Genomic DNA, 18,846 nt, shown 5'->3' with positions numbered 1-18,846 from the left:
ATGATTTATTTTATCTTATTAAGAAATAAAGTTGAATTAGCTTTTGGTTAATACTATATTATTGTTTGACCACAACAATGCTGCCGACTATGGAAAGATATAGTTCTAGTTTAGGTTGTACGCTCTGCAATTATTGCACCTGGTACTATTTCATGAATTCTTTAACTCCATCAGTTTTGGATTATGGATTAATTAATTAGCATTAGAAAAATAAAATGAAATTATTTACTAGTAGTAATGTTTCTTTCTTTCTTTGTTGGTCACCGTCACGAGAGTGGAGTGATAGCAAAATTGCTTGCGATGTAATTTGTCATTTTCTTTGTTTCTTTATCTGAATTGAATTTCTCTCTCTCTCTCTCTCTCTCTCTCTCTCTCTCTAAACCGCAATGCCGAAAGAGCATCGAATTCTACCTCCGCTGCTGCTTCTTCTTCTTCTCCAGCAACAACGACGTCGTTTCGCCGCTCCGTTGAACATCGCGTTCTCAGATTTGTCTCTTCCCTCCGCCTTCTGAATATCTTCCAATTTCTTCAACTTGTTCTTACTCTCACTCAGGTGCATTCTGCTCTGCCTTTCTCCGGTGTTCAATTTTCCGCAGTTTTTTCTGTGACTTAAGTTTCCGCGTTTACTTCCGTTTCACGTGTGTACTTTGCTTAACCAGATTCGTGTTCTGTAACCGTTTTTCCTGCACATAATTTTGAACGTCGGTTTCTATTCGTGGCTTACCTAGTGTTGCATAATCAGCAATTCAGCGTTGCATTGCACTATGCTCTTCTTCTGTGTTGAGAATTGAGAAAATAAAACGAAGAGAGAACTGTGTTTATTGCAAATTATGAGCAGTTGAGGTTATTGAGTAACCTAAGCTGATAGTATATTATTCCTTATCAGTGATTATAGCTGCATTCCTTTCTGTTTCTGATTGTTAGCTACATTTCATTTATTTACTTTGAATTTCGAATTATGGTTCAATATAAATCTGCAAGGGTCTAATATGCTTGATTTGTGCCGCACTTTGTGTTCAGGAGAGTGAAATTTCAATTACTCGTTGATGACATGGAGCAGTACGAAGTACTTGAGCAAATTGGAAAAGGTGCTTTTGGTTCTGCACTTCTTGTCAAGCATAAGCATGAGAAGAAAAAGTGAGAAATGCAACCTACATTACATTCTTTTTAAAATATAAAAGAAAAACTTAACCATGTCTATAAATTTGTGCCTTCGTGTTAACTTTGCCTTTTGGTTTATGTAGATATGTTCTGAAGAAGATTCGCCTTGCCCGTCAGACTGAGCGTTCCCGCAGGTCTGCACACCAGGAGGTTGGTTTCGAATAGTGTTTCAAGAAATTAAGTTTCCACACATCTTCTGTTGTTTTCTGTTATCTTCAGTATCCCAATCTTTAGTGTTTTATTGTTGCATGGTTGTTGGTGCATTTTATTTGTGTTCTACAGAAATTTATTGTAGGCTTCAATCATTAATATGATTAACATGAATATATTTGGCATTAAACTAGAAAATGATTACTCAAAGTGTTTGAAAATAATATTATTCATGGATAAATATTTATATCATTTTTCTTTTCCCCATTTTGTTCTGTGTAGATGGAGCTCATTTCCAAATTAAGAAATCCATTTATAGTAGAGTACAAAGATTCATGGGTAGAAAAGGTATGGTTCTTCTTTTATTCTCCTCATTTAATTACAATAATGGCCTCTACAAACTTGCCGTAATAAGCTTCTATGGAAGCCTGCTTATTTGTTATAAAGTCTCCAAGAAGTTAACTTAGTCTTCTCTGATCCTAAGCCCAAAGATATTAGTATTCTCTTATTTATTGTTTTAGCAATAATAAATGAGTGTAACCTTTGATATCTTCATCTGCATCTCAGATGAATATTCAGAGTAATGTTGAGTAGCAGACTAATCTAGCTTTCAACTTTTAGGAGTCATCGAGTGTAATGCTGTTCAGTTTCTTGTCAAAATTAGTGCTTTGGCTATTTCTTTCTATTATTACAGTTTTGGATTCTAGGTGATTGTGATGACATATAAATTCATTGCACTGCTTCATGCTGTTCTATTTTCATACCTTCGTTCTCAGGGTTGCTATGTATGCATCATTATAGGTTATTGTGAAGGTGGAGATATGTAAGTCTCTTTTTTCTAATATTTGTTAGCTTATATTTTGGTTCTATATATTCTTTCATTTCTTTGCTTTTATCATCTGGACTATTGACACATTTGTGTGTATGCATTACTCATGTAACACAGGGCAGAAGCTATAAAGAAAGCTAACGGTGTCATGTTTTCTGAGGAGGTCATCTCTTATTTTATGTGTTTTCTTTAGAAACCATATTCTTTGTATATCTTTTCCCTTTTTTTGGAAAAAAATATTCATCATTGAAAAGATGAGATAACTTTAGATATTCAATGTATGTTTAAAAATTAAAATGGTCTTTTGTTTGCAGAAACTTTGTAAGTGGCTTGTTCAACTTCTTATGGCACTTGACTACTTGCACATGAACCATATTCTTCATCGTGATGTCAAGGTTAGTAACAGAATCCTTTGTGCTGTGCGATAATATTGTTATTTCCATCTAAATTTTTTCAAGGCATATAAACTAATGCGAAAATCACATGATTTATCAGTGTTCCAATATATTCTTGACAAAAGATCATGATATACGTCTTGGTAAGTCATTGTACTATTCCTTTAAATAAAGTGATTTGCTAACCAATGTCCAAAAGGCACTGACAACGGTTTCCAATCGGGCATTGATAACAAAATCTTTATTATTATTATTATTATTATTATTATTATTATTTAAAGCTCATTTTGGAATCCTAAACCAGTGTCTTTAGGGCAATGATTAGCAAAACTTTTAAATAAAGCATAGATGATTGAAAAACTTACAAGTGATCAAATGATGATCAGGTGATTTTGGACTTGCCAAAATGTTGACTTCGGATGACCTTACTTCCTCTGTAAGAATTATTTCAATTCATTAATCAGGTTTACCTTCTTTATTGTAACTTGTGCATGACATCTTGTAACCATCAAGAGCTTTTGTACTGTAATTTAGGTTGTGGGAACACCTAGCTACATGTGCCCTGAGCTCCTTGCTGACATACCCTATGGTTCTAAATCGGATATTTGGTCCTTGGGTATTTAATTTTATTATGATAAACTTTTTATTGAAAAAATATATATTATTTTGCTGGTTTTTTACTTTTATATTCATGATCTCTAAAATTGGTTATTCAGGATGCTGTATATATGAAATGGCCTCGCTTAAGCCTGCGTTCAAAGCATTTGTAAGTTTTCTATTTTAATTAAAAGGCTTCATTGTCAGTATCATCTGCTTGGAGCATACTCAAGACTTTTAATCGCTTCTGCTTGTATCACCAATTTTAAGTTATTATCACGTGAATTCCATTGTTTGAATATCAGTTTGACCATCATCATGTTACCTTGTATGCACTTGTTTTCTGTGGAATGACCATAGAATCAAAGTATATATTACTACTTTTCATATCATTTCTGCAAACATCTTTAAGTTATACAATTATCTTTGTATTTCTTTGAACAGGATATACAAGCACTAATTAACAAGATTAATAAGTCCATAGTGGCTCCACTACCAACAAAATATTCTGGTGCATTGTAAGTCTTCTTTTGTCATGTAGCTACTTTGACTAATGCTACACTTGGGAATTGCTTTGTCATGCTTTTTACCCTGTTAAGTTCAGCATTTTCATAGTTTTAGTGCCTAAATTATCCTAAGGCTACAACAGGCAGGTAAGCCAAAGCTCATTGAAAGTGGCATTTCTTAAGAATTAGACTAATCAGTTAGTTGTGGCTTATACAATTGGTCTAATATATTTGTCTTCCCTTTTGGCAGTCGAGGTCTTGTTAAAAGCATGCTGCGGAAAAACCCAGAGCTTAGGCCTAGTGTATGTATAAAAGTTTTCATTTGACATTGATTGCGAATGGGTCTTTTGTAGCATGGTTCTTATTTTCTTTCATATACTTCTGGAGGCAGGCTGCAGAGCTACTTGGGCATCCACATCTTCAACCTTATGTTCTTAAGATCCATCTCAAAATCAATAGCCCCAGTCGAAATACATTGCCAGGTCGTTGGCCAGAATCCGACTACATTAAGAAAACTAGACTTTTTAGCCTGGAAGATGATCCTGTTTCCATATATAGGGATAAGTGGAATACTTTTAGCAATGATCGGAACTTAAATCCTAGTATATCTGGAGCAGAGCAAGATTCTCATTGCTCTACTCTGGAAATAGATTGTACTCCTGATCATTTGAATGAAAGGTTAGCAGAACTGGAAGTTGAGGATAGCCGTGAAGTGAAGTCAATTCACAAGCCAGTTGTTTCTAGAACTTCTACCATTGGCAAGACTTCAAGACACACTTCACCAAAAGCTTCTTCTAACAAGAAGAAATCAACAGAACCCTCTAAGAATTATAAGGTGGTAAGGCAAGCTGAATAGCATGTTTTATTGTTTGCTTTATGGTATACACACGAAACAAACTTAAGTATGCATTTTTGTTCATTGGTTGGTTTCACAAGAAACTACTCTCTTCGCACTGTGTTATAGTATATTTTTCGCTATATAGTTTTGAATATCTGACTCTCTTTATGGTTGCAGCTTCCTGCTTCTCACCATAACACCAAACAACGTATCCATGGTCAGAGTCGCAGAGTATCCCTGCCGATGGCAAGAACTGGTGCCATTCGGCAGCTGTCTCACAGGCCTAGCATTGGCTTACTCGACCATTTAAATTCACCCAATGTTTCGGTTAACGCCCCCCGTATTGATAAAATAGCAGAATTTCCATTAGCATCATATGAAGATCAATTGTTTCCCATTGCTAGACCTTCATCAACTTCTGCGCAGGGCTCCTGGGGCACCCCGCCCTGTGTCAATGATTCAACAATGGTAGACAAATGTACAATCGAGCTAGGTGATAGAGCCTACACCAGGCCAAAATCTACAGATTCTTGGCAGGGAATTAAGCGCAGCATTTTAAAGAATGATGAGGTTAAAAGTGGCTCATCCGATCAAAATGCAACTGCTGGCGCATCAAGTAACAACTCTTCAGACCTGCGGCGTCGACAGTTTGACCCTTCTTCATTCCAACAAAGGGCTGAAGCGTTAGAAGGCTTGCTTGAGTTTAGCGCAAGACTACTACAGCAAGAAAGGTACGACGAACTTGGAGTTTTATTAAAACCGTTTGGGCCCGAGAAGGTTTCCCCAAGGGAAACTGCTATTTGGTTGAGCAAGAGCTTCAAAGACAATAGTGCCAACCGGGAACAATCGGTGTAAATTGCAGCAATATGTACCATTTTCACGAAACCATTCATTCATGTTTGTAGAGTTCGGTCTTCCCCCTTCTCACGCCCTCGCTGACATCTAGAAGCTGATTTTGTAGATTACTACGTGTTTTTAGTTTCCTCACGTGTTTTACTCTACTGAAAAATGACAACTCAAGCCTTTGATCTCATGAATGATTGAAAAAGTGGGATAATTTCATGCTGTTACTCGCCTGCCATCTCTTCACAGGAATTAATTAAAAACCATAGATTTCGTTAACATGAAATTTTCCTCACGTGGTGAGAGTCCGCTGCTTATGTGTAGACATAATTGACATCATCATGGATAACATTCCGGTCTATATAACAAACAAACTACATCAATGATGATTACAAAGTTCAACAAGATAGAACGCTTAACCCTAATCACCCATGTGTCCACTTGTGCCACATCCTCCATCGCGAATGATCCTTTGGACTGTTTGAAAGAGAGGCTGCTCAGGGGACCGAGCAGGTGGCTGAGGTGCTGCACCAAATGTTAAAGGTGGCATCCCACTCGACGCAAAAGGACCATCAAAAGGACCCGTCGGAGGCTCATTGAGGTCCACCCAAATCTGTGATTAGACCACATCCATACATGGTTGATGCCCCACGTCATCCTGTAGCATCACTGCTATCTCATCGAGGAATGGCGAGCCACCAAATTGTTGCCCATGGTCCTAGGACTAGCAAACCTAGAAGACATCATCGGACTAGGGCTAGGAAACATCTGACTGCTGCCCTCAGTCATCTAACTGTTAGACCCTACCTCATCGATACAGCCATGCAAGAGCAATAGATCCTAACTATATCTGTCCAATTCGTCTTGCTTGGCCACATAAGGTAGCCACCAAATGTAAAGTCGTACTTTGGACTTATCACCTAAGGATAAAATCATCGCAATGTATGTTCGGGCATAGATTTTCATATATCCTCACTAGCATCTATTGGGAGCACCTTAAACCTCTTTAGGAACCACTTGTAGGAGATTGTATACTTATCTATGCACCTGGTAGGAGGAAGCTCATCAAATAGCTCCTCAAACCACACGAATGTTGATTTTCCACCCGGTATAAACCGCTTAAAATATGTGAAGTGTCCGTTAACCGCCTCATCATCAATGGGAAGACCCAGTTGGTACGTTACATTTTGTAACATGATGGTATATTTTCCAAACAACATAGGATAGATATGGGTCTCCGGATGTCACCTCCCAATAAATAGACTTATCATAGGTTCGTCAAACTTAAATTAATAATCGTTGAGCCTAACAAGGTGATATAATCCGGCCGCCTCTAGGTAGGGAATGATACTCTAATTTAAAGATATATTTGCTGCCTTCTAATATTTGATATAGTGGGGGAGTTACATCTTAATAAAAAGTTTTCACAATTACGACATGCTATAAATAATTATACAAATTAAGAACCTCAAATTTAAAAAAATGGTATAATTGTTTTCACTTAATAAAAAAATTAACGGAAACTTTTTCATTTTATGGAATATTTTTTGGATAACGTCTGATTGTGGGGCTGATAAGACTTTTTATTACCATCAAGGTATGAGCATCTGAAATGTTTTAAAATACATGAATTTATTGCAAACACGTTTATGAGCTTTGACTTTTTTTGAGTAAACAATTCGTTTAATCGATAGAAAATAAATCTAACAATGACAGTCACAGAAAAGTTACGTGCACCCTTTAAAATAGAATTTATGCACTCTATCAAATTCGTCGTCATATGATCCCAATGATGGCTCTCGTTGAATGTTAACACTCATCTCTGAACACCGATCTCATCGCACCATCAAGTATATGCCTTACCTTGCTCTTTAAGTCTTTGGTAGTTTTTGTTGTACTCCTATTCCGTCCTAGAATAGCCTGTAGAACAAATCATGTAATCATAAGCAGATGCCACAAATTACTATGAATAGGACCATAACAACAAATTCAAATACATGTGTTAACTATGAGTTTATACAAATATGAAGTCTTGAACCTTATTAGGAAGTTGGACTCGATATGCCTGATGCAGAACATGTGCCACGCTCTTGGTGGTAACCATACACCGTTACCGCGACCTATTGCTGCGTTGATGGAGTTATGACGATCAGAAATAATGCCCATGCCATCAATGGTAACAACATATCTCCGCAAATTAGTTAGGAAAAATTCCCACGCATCTGCCGTCTCACCCTCGACGATCGTAAGTGCAATAGGCACAATGTTTTGGTTCCCATCTTGTGTCATTGCAATTAAAAGTGCACATTTATGTTTTTTTTACAGGTGTGTGCCATCAACCTGCACCAATGCCTTGCAGTGTCTAGATGCTACAATACACTGATAGAAGCTCTAAAAAACGCGATGGAGAACTCTTACATTTTGAACCTTCTCACTCTCACGATAAATGGAGAACGTTTTTATTTGAACACGAGACCTTGGCATCTTCGCAGTCATTGCTTTCAACCATACAGACAAAATTTGATAAGAAACTTCCCAATCATAAAAAACTTTTGCGATAGATTTCTGCTTTGCAAACCAAGCATTGCGGTAATTTATAGTGTAGTTGAACCTGGTTTGAATTTTTGAAATAATAGGCTTCACCTTTATCTACGGTCTGCTTCAACCAACGGCCTAATAACATCTGCAATTGTGTTTGAGTCTAACTTAGCATGATCTTGTGAAATCGTCCCTATAGTGTACGAGTGTTTTCCATTGTATCTCTTGATCTCTCAACAACATTTCTTTCGAATAAAGTTAGCTCGAATAAGCCAATTGCACCCTGCACCATAACCCTTACATTTTGCATAGAATGTTTGCGGCTCAAATTCATACACAGTGTAATTAACTTCTCCAGAGATAGTGTAGCTTTTGATTGTAGATATCACCGACTCTCTAGAACCAAATTCTATTTCGACACTAAACTCACCATCTTTTGCCGCAATATTGCCTTCACCTACAACATGCCAACCACCATTAGTCGGTCAAGGCAAATAAAAGAAATGGTAGTGGTAACTTTAATCAATAACCATAACATACCCATATTTGCATACTTAGAAAATTTGAGACATGCATGACTTCGAGATCTAGAGTCCGCATAAAAAATGGAACACCAAAAGGGTGTTAGTTTACAAGTGCATGCGCTTCATTTTGCACCGTCGAATTACCTGCCAAGTCTCCGTTATCATTTTCGTCATCGACTTCGTAGTTGGCTTCGAACTCCTCTTTACTGTCGTTGTTATCTTCTTCCCAATCTATATCCCTGAACTCATCAACATTGATTTCCTCGCCAACCGCATCCAGTCCCATATGCTGTTCAAACTCAACGTACAGCTCTATCATCGGCATGTGAAATTGGGTTTGTTAATAAATATAGAACATTTACTGCATACATGCGTCATCAGTGATAGACATTATTTGAAACTGTATCAACCCACCAAATACTTGTACATGATTGCTGTATAAAATGTTACCACCCTTTTCGAAATGTGACTTTGTATGTTATCACAAAAACTATTTTGCAACTCTAAAAAACTCATGGTGCATAGAATAGCAAATGAAAACGGACATTCACAAACAAAAGTTACTCTTTCGTGTATGTTTGGAATAATCTCACCGTTATAATACACTCACAAATTTACAATACCTTCTATAACCTTAACTTTGCATAACCCGATTTTTTTGACACAACTAATTGCCAATAAAACTCACAATTATGAAGGATTTGGATCCTCTAAAGTTTGAATTTCACTTTAGAGAGTAAAGTGTGATCTTCTACCCTTAAATAGTTTCTCTTTCATATTTATTCTTGGTCCCACCTATGAAATCAATGGTGAGAAATCACACTTTACTCTCTAAAGTGAAATTCAAACCAATTATGAAAGGGTGATGCTAGGTAGGCAAAGAATAATTACAATATAGAAATATTACGTAAAAATTCTCATTCTCTTGATAAGCAAGTGATATACACCTCCTTACAATTTATTTTTCTTATCACCTACCATTTTGCTGCATGTTTGGAGTCATTAATGTTCTTTCTAAAATCAATTTCAGTTTCTTCCAAATTAAATTTCTAACATCTCTCAATCACATTATTATCCATTAAAATGCAATAATTCTCTACAAAAATTATGGAAGTTAAATTAAAAATTTTTAACAACTTCTAATATATAATTTATATTTTACATATAGACTATTAAAAAATATAAAATAAAATATAAAATATAAAATATAAACAAAATTAAAATTTTTTTAAAAAAATAATTATTAACTCGTCATATTAAAATCAATAAATAAGCATACATACGAATATTAAATAAAAATATTAAAATAATTAAAATTATGACCTATTAATACATATATGAGATAATTTGAAGAATACAAAAGGAAGTATAGTTTAAAATTTGATAATATTAATTATAAAAAAATTATTAATTATAGACATCATATGTATGAAATTATGAATATTATGAGTACAAAATTATGGATGTTATTAATATGAAATTATAGATGTTATGTGTATGAATTTATTGATGTTATGAGTAAATTTATCAATTGAATAAATTAATTTAAGAATTTGATATTTTTTAAAATTCAATTATGATAAAATTTAAAAACATGTGTTAATTTTATAGTTACTTATGCAATAACTAAAAAATGATATGTGTATGGATGTAATATATAATAAACATAAATTTAATTTTTAGATGTTAGTTGTATATAATTATGGATGTTATGTATATAAACATATGAATGTTATGTGTATGAATTTAGTTAGTACAATATAATTATAAATGCACATAAAACACAAAAAAAATTAAATCAGTTTATTACCATACCTCATCAAAGCTAGTGTAGTTTTTCATATTTTCGAAAATTGATTGATTGACAACAACTTCGTCGGGTGAGTCCATCTATTGTTCAAATTCTTCGGCACTTTCTACCATAAGTACCGTATTAAGGTCGAATTCAAATGACATACTATTTATAATGATAAAGATGATTTCTTGTAAAATTTTTTGACATATTCTAATTGTGCTTGCAATGGTATTAGAGTTGTGAATTTTGAATGAAAATAATTGAATTAATGGAAACAAAATCATATTAGGGTAACTTTCACGTTTTGTATCTCTCCATTAAATGATGATAAATGACTTAGCAAAAACAGAAAATTAATTACAATAAAAAACGGTAATGATAATAATAATAAAACAAAAAGGCGTTTATGGTAATAATCAATTACAATTATTGAATTTATATGATATTATCGTATTTCCATTAGGCAAAGGAGCAGAACAAGAATCAATTATAATGATAAATCATAACTGTTATTAATTATTATTAATAATCTTTATTATATTCTTAAATATAAAAATTAAATTATAAAAGAGAATAATAAGTATTGATTACAATAATGCTTAATAGTAAGGGATATGATATTATAATTAATATCATTAATAAATATACTTGATAAAAATATAATAAGTGGAATGATAAGAAAGTGGACTAAAAAATAAAACTATTATTAAATGATGTAAATGAAGTATATTATAGAAAATTTTGGCTAATTATGGCTGAAACTTTTTGGTTAACAAACTTTTTCCTTATGAAATATATGAAAGAAAGAAGTATGGGAGTAGAGAAATGAAGTACAAATTCGGATGAATTGAATTTCAATCCCGCTACGTGCCAACTTCTGCCAACTCTTATTTATAACTATTTAATAGAAGTGTTTTTGTAGATGTGTCTAATAAAAATGTATTTTTTTATAGCTGTGTTTAATAGAAGTGTTTTTATAAATATATTTTTTGGACGTATCTTTTTATATATGTGTTTAAAATATAATAATAAATTATTGTTGACAACAAGTTAACAGATAATACGTTGGTATTCTATACTTTTTTATTGAATTTTATATTTATAGACAAGACTCTCAATTAAAATATTCTTTTCTATACAAAATGCAAGCTGCATTTTACAACTTTCCAAAAAAAATTTCCACTCATTTAAAATATAACGTGCGTTTTAAAATTTCAAAAAAATAATAAAAAACCCATTCTATAAACGCAACTTGCGTTTGGGTTTATACTTTATATAAAAAAAAAAATTGAAAAAGTGGATACTCATAAAACATAAGTTTCATTTGATTTGTTTCATAAGCAAAAAAAGTAAAAAAAAAAAAAAACGTAAAAAACAAAACGTAGATTGCAATTTTAACCAACACCATAACAGCACAAATATTTATTACACGTCATTGCGTTACACACACACACCATAATTATTTTCATATGGAAAAAAATAGCCTCAAATTTCATTTAAAACATTTAAGATTGGATTCAATCAATTTTGTTAAGGTGATAACCCTGTTCCATATTGCCATGTCCCTTCCGGCTTTTGAGGATTAAGGTGATCCCAATTCCCAACCTCTGGCAGTGTGCTTGTCTGTTGTCATAATGAGCATTCTCCAATCCGCAAAAGTACTGTTTCATCTTGGAGTCTCCTCATCCGACCCCAACAAGAAGACCTTCATCCACCTCTCTCCTTCTCACTGCAAAACAAAAGCGGTAGCAGCCAGGTCAAGAAGAACACCCGAGCGGGAGGACACCTTCGCATGGAACAGCCTCATTCAGAGCCATCTGGCAAACAACGAGTTCCCTCTCGTCGTCTCCGCCTACCTCCAAATGCTTGAGCACCGCGTTCCCCTCGACACGCGCACTCTGCCGCGCGTCCTCGATGCCTCCCGCCTCATGCGCGACTTCCCCCTCGCCAAGCAGCTCCATGCTCATTCTCTCAAGCTCGGCTTCTCTTCCCACCACTACGCCGTAACCGCCCTCATTCACATCTATGCCGATCTCGGTACCCTTCCCATGGCCCAGAAGCTCTTCGACAACTCCCCTTCCCGCAATGCCGTCTGCTGGACTCTACTCGCAAGGTTGTATCTTCACGGAGGGAACCCCACCCTCGCCCTTGCTCTCTTCCATCAGATGCTGGCGTTGGATGATGGCGTCGCTGTCGACCACGTCGCGGTCGCAACGGCCTGCAGCGCCTGCGGGATGATGAGGTCTCTCCCTCAAGCAAGGATTGTGCACGACGTTGCTAGGAAATGCGGGTTGGATTCTGATGTTTTAGTGTGCAATTCGCTGTTGAAGATGTACAGTGATTGTGATAGCATGAGCGATGCCCGCTTGGTGTTTGAGAAAATGCCTTGCAAGGATGTTATTTCTTGGACATCAATGATTTGTGCTTATGTCAAGAGAGGAGGATTCAATGAGGCTTTCAAGTTGTTCCGGGAGATGATCAGGGCTGGTTTCAAACCTGATTCCCATTCCATCTCTGCTTTCCTTCCTGCGTGCGGAAGAATCGCCTCACTCAATCAGGGTAGAGAAATTCATGGCTACTTGCTTAGAAACTGGATTCATTCTAACCTCAGGGTAAACAATGCACTTATGGACATGTATGTAAAATCTGGATGTATCACTTCTGCTTCCAATGTTTTTGCTGGAATTAATAAGAAAGATACCATTTCATGGACCATAATGATAGTGGGATATAGCTTACATGGACAAGGGAAGCTTGGAGTTGATTTATTCAGGCAGATGAAGAACTCAAAGGTGCTGATAGATGACAGTGCCTATGCTGCTGCCCTTCATGCTTGCAATACTGCCCGCATGGTTGAGGAAGGAAGGATTTACTTCAACCGCATTAGGGTCCCCACGGTTGCACACTGTGCTCTGAAGGTGGTTCTGCTTGTGAAGTTTGGACTTTTCATGGAGGCGAGGACCTTTATTGAGGAAAGAGGGATTGAAAAGCATCCTGAGATACTAAGGAAACTGCTAGAAGGCTGTAGGATGAGTGGCCAATACACTATGGGGAAGCAAATTGTCGAGCAGCTTTGTGAATTGGAACCTCTAAATGCTGAGAACTACGTCATGCTTCTCAATTGGTATGCAGGCTCTGGAAAATGGCAGATGGTGCAGAAGATGAGGGAAACAATTAGAGACATGGGTTTGAAACCCAAAAAGGCTTATACTTGGACATTGTTCAGGAACAAAGTACATGTATTTGGAACTGGGGATGTATCTCATCCAAGATCAGAGAGAATATATTCAGAATTGCAGGGTTTAATTGAGAAAATGAGAGCCAAAGGACTTGAACCAAATTGGGATTTCAGACTCCATGATGTAGATGAAGAGAGGGAATGCATTCGGATAGGGCATAGTGAACTCTTGGCACTTTCTTTTGGGCTCATCAGCTCTCATGCTGGACCAATTCGTCTTGCAAAGAATTCTCGGATGTGTAATGGTTGCCACAGTTTTGCAAAGTTTGTATCGAAGATGATTAGAAGAGAAATCATCTTCAAGGACTCAAATTTCTTTCACCATTTTAATGATGGCCTTTGTTCATGTGGAGACTTTTGGTGATTATTTTCTGACTGTGCATTTATTTCCTTGAGTTGATCGTTTTCATCATGAAAATGATATGATGACCTACTATCCCTTGACACATACAATGGACAGAGTAGAAAATATGGAAGACAACAAAAAGAAACTGTATCTCATATCAATATCATCCAATGAACAATAAAAAAGGGGAATTAAGTGAACCTCCTCCCACTGACTGCCTGCTTCATTGCCACTGCTGGCAGCTGCTGAACCGCAGGCGAGTCTCCAGTCCCCTGCTTCAGGTATAAGCTCATCACGTTATCTTTTCATTCTGCGCTCACTTCCATTTCACGTGTGTACTTTGCTTAACCAAATTCGTGTTCTGTAATAGTAGTGTTGCAATAAAAAAGGGCACATAATTTTGGACACCGGTTTCTATTTGTAACTTACCTAGTGTTGCATAATCAGCATTGCATTGCACTATGCTTTTCTTCTGTGTTGAGAATTGAGGAAATAAAAAGAGAGAACTGTCTTTATTGCAAATTATGAGCAGTTGGGGTTATTGAGTAACCTAAACTGATAGTATATTATTCCTTATCAGTGATTATAGCTGCATTCCTTTCTGTTTCTGATTGTTAACTACATTTTATTTATTTATTTATTTATTTACTATGAAGTTCAAATTATGGTTCAATATAAATGTGCAAGGGTATAACATGCTTGATTTGTGCTACACTTTGTATCCAGGAGAGTGAAATTTCAATTACTTGTTGATGACATGGCGCATTATGAAGTACTTGAGCGAATTGGAAAGGGTGCTTTTGGTTCTGCACTTCTTGTCAAGCATAAGCATGAGAAGAAAAAGTGAGAAATCAAACCTACATTACATTTCTTTTTAAAATTATAAAAAGTAACTTATCTATGTCTATAAATTTGTGCCTTCATGTTAACTTTGCCTTTTGATTTATGTAGATATGTTTTGAAGAAGATTTGCCTTGTCCGTTGTAACGACCCAACTTCTAGCCCGTCATGACCAAGCCTAGCAGCTAGGCGCTACTATTCAGTTGACTTTAGGGACTCTAGACCATATATTAAGTATATACATATGAGCCTATATCGCTAGTCGAGAATCGCGTATCTAGTCGAGTATATCGGAATAATTGTAAGTTAAGCAGATAATACAAGGAACAGATAAGCATAACAAGCATAATCATAGCATACATGAAATGCCATAGTCTGGGATTCGATCTACTTATTAAATAAATACAAAAGAGCTAGCCCTCTAAAAGTCTATCTAGAGCGAGGGAAAGGACCACTGCTACCATTACTACTACTGCTGAAACAGTATATTTGGAAGCTACTAACACATTATGCTGAAACTAGAGAATCACTCCTACGTGCCCGTGATGCTGCTGCTGCTTGCATCCTCGGTGGAGTCCTCCTCCTCGGTCTTGAAAGAACTATAGTACAGATCGGTCATCATCTGATCGATCAATGCCTCTGAGCTATACTCTGATGAAGATGTGGATCCAGAGGCGTGGGTCGATCAAATGATGGCGGACCTGTACTCTAGTTCTTTTGAGACCGGGGAGGAGGACTCCACTGAGGATGCGAGCAGTGGGCACATCGTAGTGATTCCCTCGTTTCAGCATAATGTGTTAGCAGCTTCCGGATATACAGTTTCAGCAGCAACAGTAGTAGTAGTAATGGTAGTAGTGGTCCTTGCCCTCACTCTGGATAGACTTTTAGAGGGCTAGCTCTTTTGTATTTATTTAATAAGTAGATCGGGTCTCAGACTAGGATGGCTCTAGTGAGCTGGGGCCTGTAAGTATAAATAATGGAGTATGTACGTATTATAATAAGCAGTTAAGTATGAACTTGAGTTATGTAATAAACTAAGCCAGCGGCATTTCATATATGCTATGATTATGCTTATCTGTTCCTTGTATTATCTGTTTAACTTACAATTATTCTGATATACTCAACTAGCGCTACAGGCTCATATGTGTATACTTAATATATGGTCTAGAGTCTCTAAAATCAACTGAATAGTAATGCCTAGCTGCTAGCCTTGGTCATGACGTGCTAGAAGTTGTCAAACTGAGCATCTCGCAGGTCTGCAAACCAGGAGGTTGGTTCCGAATAATGTTTCGACAAATTAAATTCCAAACATCTTGTGTTGTTTTCTGTTATCTTCAATCTCCTAATTGTTGTATATGGTTGTTGGTGCGGATATTTGTGTTCTACAGGAATTTATCGTAGGCTTCAATCCTTAATATGATTACAATGAATATTTTTGGCATTAAACTAGAAAATGATTACCTAAAGTGTTCGAAAATAACATTATTCATGGATAAATATTTATATCATTCTTCTTTTTCCCATTTTGTTCTGTGTAGATGGAGCTCATTTCCAAACTAAGAAATCCATTTATAGTAGAGTACAAAGATTCATGGGTAGAAAGGGTACGGTTCTTCTTTTGTTATCCTCATTTAATTACAATAATGGTCTCTATAAAGCTTGCTTTCGTATCATAAAATTTTCCAAGAAGTTAAACTTAGTCTTATCTGATCCTAAGCACAAAAATATTAGTATTCATTTATTTATTGTTTTTATTTGTTGTAGCAATAAGAAATTAGTGTAAGCTTTGATATCTTGGACTGCATCTCATATGAATATTCAGAGCAATGTTGAGTAGCAGACTATTATAGGTTTTAGCCTTTAGTAGTCATTGAATGTAATGCTATTCATTTTCTTGTCAAAATTAGTGCTTTGGCTTTTTCCTTCTATTACTACAGTTTTGGATTCTAGGTGATTGTGATGACATATAAATTCATTGCAACTGCTTCACGTTGTTCTATTTTCATACCTTCATTCTCAGGATTGCTATGTATGCATTATTATAGGTTATTGTGAAGGTGGAGATATGTAAGTCTCTGTTTTCTAATGTTTGTTTAGCTTATATTTTATTATTCTATATATTCTTTCATTTCTTTGCTTTTATCATCTGGATTATTGACAAAAATTTGGTAAACAACTTGAAAATTTTTCCGCACTTGGTGAGAGTCCAGTGCTTATGCGTAGACATGTGGTAATGGATACTAGTGACGAGGCCTGAATTTTAAATTATGATAACGGGGATGACTTAAGCTGTAGTGTCCTAAATTGAATTATTAGCTTTGTACATAACATAAACATAAACAAGTGAATTCAATAGTAGGAATCACTAGTCACCGTGCTGCTGCCAAAAGAATTGCGGGAGCTGTCCTTTGTTCTTGACCCATAAAGGTTGACAACCCAATAGTCTAAACTTCCAAGGTCAAAGCGTGACGAATTTAAGTGCAGATTTTGCCTTAGACCATTTTGTGAGGTGCTAGGTTCTTTGGTAGATTCTGGGGACCTGCTTTTCTGCCTCTTTCCCCATTTGGGACGTTGTTTTGGCTCACTCTGAGACCTTGCTTTTGCCTTGGAAGACACTGTATTGTTCATGAAATTTGGGGATTGTGATTGCCGGTGAGACACGGGGTGTCGCCGAGGAGTTGACATGGCCATTGCTGTTGTGTTATATTCCGACAAGCCACAGTAGTTTTCTGGGCTGTTGGGTGCTGTGATTAAACTGTTATCATTGTACTCAAATTGTCTTTCTGAAACTGACTTGTGCTTCGAATAGAATGCCATGGATTCATGCTTTATTCCCTCAAAATGCAAGCGATCTAGTGACTGACTTCTTCTTTTCAAAGCCTCCAGCATTTCTTCCATGGTCATATCCTTCGGTTCCTATGTACATAATAGCCATATTTATTGCAAGTACTAACTAGATTGGATGTAACTGACCATATTTTACATTTGGGAAAAAAGTTTATAGAAGCTTACTTTATATTCTTTTATGTGACCTTTGCTCTGTGGAATTTGTGTATGTTGCACAGGCTGTTTTCCATGAACATTTGCTTCCTCTACCGCCTGAATTCTTTGAATCCGAGCTCTAACTTGTATGGTCATCAACGCATGCATGCTGCGCAGCATAGCAGTTGTTTGTTTCCTTACAAGGTGACCCCTCACTAGTGCTTGTATCTTGACTAATCCCTTTAAAGCATGCAATGCTTTCCTAGCCTGAAAATTTGTATGTACCATGTTTCATCAAACCTATTAGAAGATAGGGTGTGAGAAAGGCTATTAAATTGTCATAACACAACATGATGCGCTCATCAAAGAAGACACAGCCATGAAAGAATCTAGAAAAATATAGGAGAAATCTATTACCAGATACGAGCGAAAGGCAGCTTGAATCATTGTAGCTGCTGAATTTTTAGATCTGGTGTCGCTAGGAGCCTTGAACTCTACTATTGGAAGACTCCTCCTTGGAGTCTGAGCTTGCAGTTTGGCAGAGTCGCCGGAGTCAAAAGATATGGAAAATTTATGCCCTGCCATCTTGCCTGATGTTCTTCCAATTGTTAGTCTTCCAAAGCTCCATCTGCGTTTCACTTTGGGACTATCCGTTGCAGCGCTCTTACTCTCGGCACAGACTGCGTCAATCTTCTTGTACTTATCCTCCTTTTTCCCCATAAGAAAGTTTCTAATCCATTTACCTGCCTTCCCCATTTCAAGTCCAGTTAATGGAAACTTGCAGCTAAAGAAAACAGAACTGGTACAAATACTTTAGATATTACTAGTTTTAATCTTGTTACACATGTATTATATATGCTGCATTCACTTCTACTTTCTCGAATGACTCTTTTGATGTTATTTAACTATTCATAACTGGCTTTGGCCTGCAGCGCAAAACTTTTCCCTGGTAAAGCCACTTGCCACCCTCCTGGAGTTTCATAAATAAAATTCAGGAAGCATTCAAATTCAACTTTACAGTTTACACTGCCTCAACCTCATTTCAAGGGCCATTAAATTTTTCTTACTATAGAGTTTAGTAATTATATTGGTGGACCATGCTGGCAAGTGAAAATCAATACGATTTCTGTTTCCAACGTCACCATACTATTATTAAATATAAAAAATCACTGTTCTGTTAACTTATTCGTTTAGGCTTATCCGTGATCCGAGGAGCCATACAGAATTTATGTGTGTCTTATTTGGAATGTTGCTTTTGGTCCTA

At 36.2% G+C, this 18,846-nt stretch overlaps 3 protein-coding genes across 9 annotated transcripts; 2 read left to right on the top strand and 1 right to left on the bottom strand.

The window, feature by feature from the left end:
• Positions 1–322: 322 nt before the first annotated feature.
• Positions 323–5,546, top strand: LOC130936502 (serine/threonine-protein kinase Nek2-like). 3 transcript variants are annotated; one of them, XM_057866579.1, is made up of 15 exons: positions 323–553; positions 1,021–1,137; positions 1,245–1,311; positions 1,594–1,659; positions 2,088–2,134; positions 2,258–2,303; positions 2,455–2,535; positions 2,636–2,678; positions 2,922–2,971; positions 3,070–3,151; positions 3,252–3,301; positions 3,577–3,650; positions 3,889–3,940; positions 4,030–4,476; positions 4,654–5,546. In XM_057866579.1, exons 2-15 carry the CDS (start codon positions 1,052–1,054, stop codon positions 5,329–5,331), a joined length of 1,869 nt encoding a protein of 622 aa, XP_057722562.1. In that variant the 5' UTR covers positions 323–553; positions 1,021–1,051; the 3' UTR covers positions 5,332–5,546. The 3 variants fall into 3 exon arrangements, with proteins under 3 accessions (XP_057722562.1, XP_057722563.1, XP_057722564.1); XM_057866580.1 differs by having other exon boundaries at positions 325–553; positions 4,030–4,473; XM_057866581.1 differs by lacking the exon at positions 323–553 and having other exon boundaries at positions 1,099–1,137; positions 2,113–2,134.
• Positions 5,547–11,725: 6,179 nt separating this feature from the next.
• Positions 11,726–18,804, top strand: LOC130932609 (pentatricopeptide repeat-containing protein DOT4, chloroplastic-like). Of its 5 annotated transcripts, none has more exons than XM_057861964.1 (5): positions 11,726–14,041; positions 14,487–14,603; positions 14,712–15,870; positions 16,139–16,204; positions 18,515–18,804. In XM_057861964.1, exon 1 carries the CDS (start codon positions 11,811–11,813, stop codon positions 13,776–13,778), a length of 1,968 nt encoding a protein of 655 aa, XP_057717947.1. In that variant the 5' UTR covers positions 11,726–11,810; the 3' UTR covers positions 13,779–14,041; positions 14,487–14,603; positions 14,712–15,870; positions 16,139–16,204; positions 18,515–18,804. The 5 variants fall into 5 exon arrangements, with proteins under 5 accessions (XP_057717947.1, XP_057717950.1, XP_057717949.1 ...); XM_057861967.1 differs by lacking the exon at positions 18,515–18,804 and having other exon boundaries at positions 11,726–13,774; positions 13,880–14,041; positions 16,139–16,522; XM_057861966.1 differs by lacking the exon at positions 18,515–18,804 and having other exon boundaries at positions 11,726–13,774; positions 13,875–14,041; positions 16,139–16,522.
• LOC130932610 (protein IQ-DOMAIN 19-like) lies at positions 16,839–18,812 on the bottom strand. The gene is made up of 3 exons (XM_057861968.1): positions 18,000–18,812; positions 17,613–17,849; positions 16,839–17,516 (listed from the first exon to the last, which is right to left on the bottom strand). The coding sequence occupies exons 1-3, from the start codon at positions 18,336–18,338 to the stop codon at positions 16,950–16,952; spliced, it is 1,143 nt and encodes a 380-aa protein (XP_057717951.1). The 5' UTR covers positions 18,339–18,812; the 3' UTR covers positions 16,839–16,949.
• Positions 18,813–18,846: the final 34 nt, after the last annotated feature.

This window comes from Arachis stenosperma, chromosome 6, assembly GCF_014773155.1.
Source record: "Arachis stenosperma cultivar V10309 chromosome 6, arast.V10309.gnm1.PFL2, whole genome shotgun sequence".
NCBI classification, from domain to species: domain Eukaryota; kingdom Viridiplantae; phylum Streptophyta; class Magnoliopsida; order Fabales; family Fabaceae; genus Arachis; species Arachis stenosperma.
Note: the sequence above shows the minus strand (reverse complement) of the source record. Positions and strands in the feature narration are given on the sequence as shown.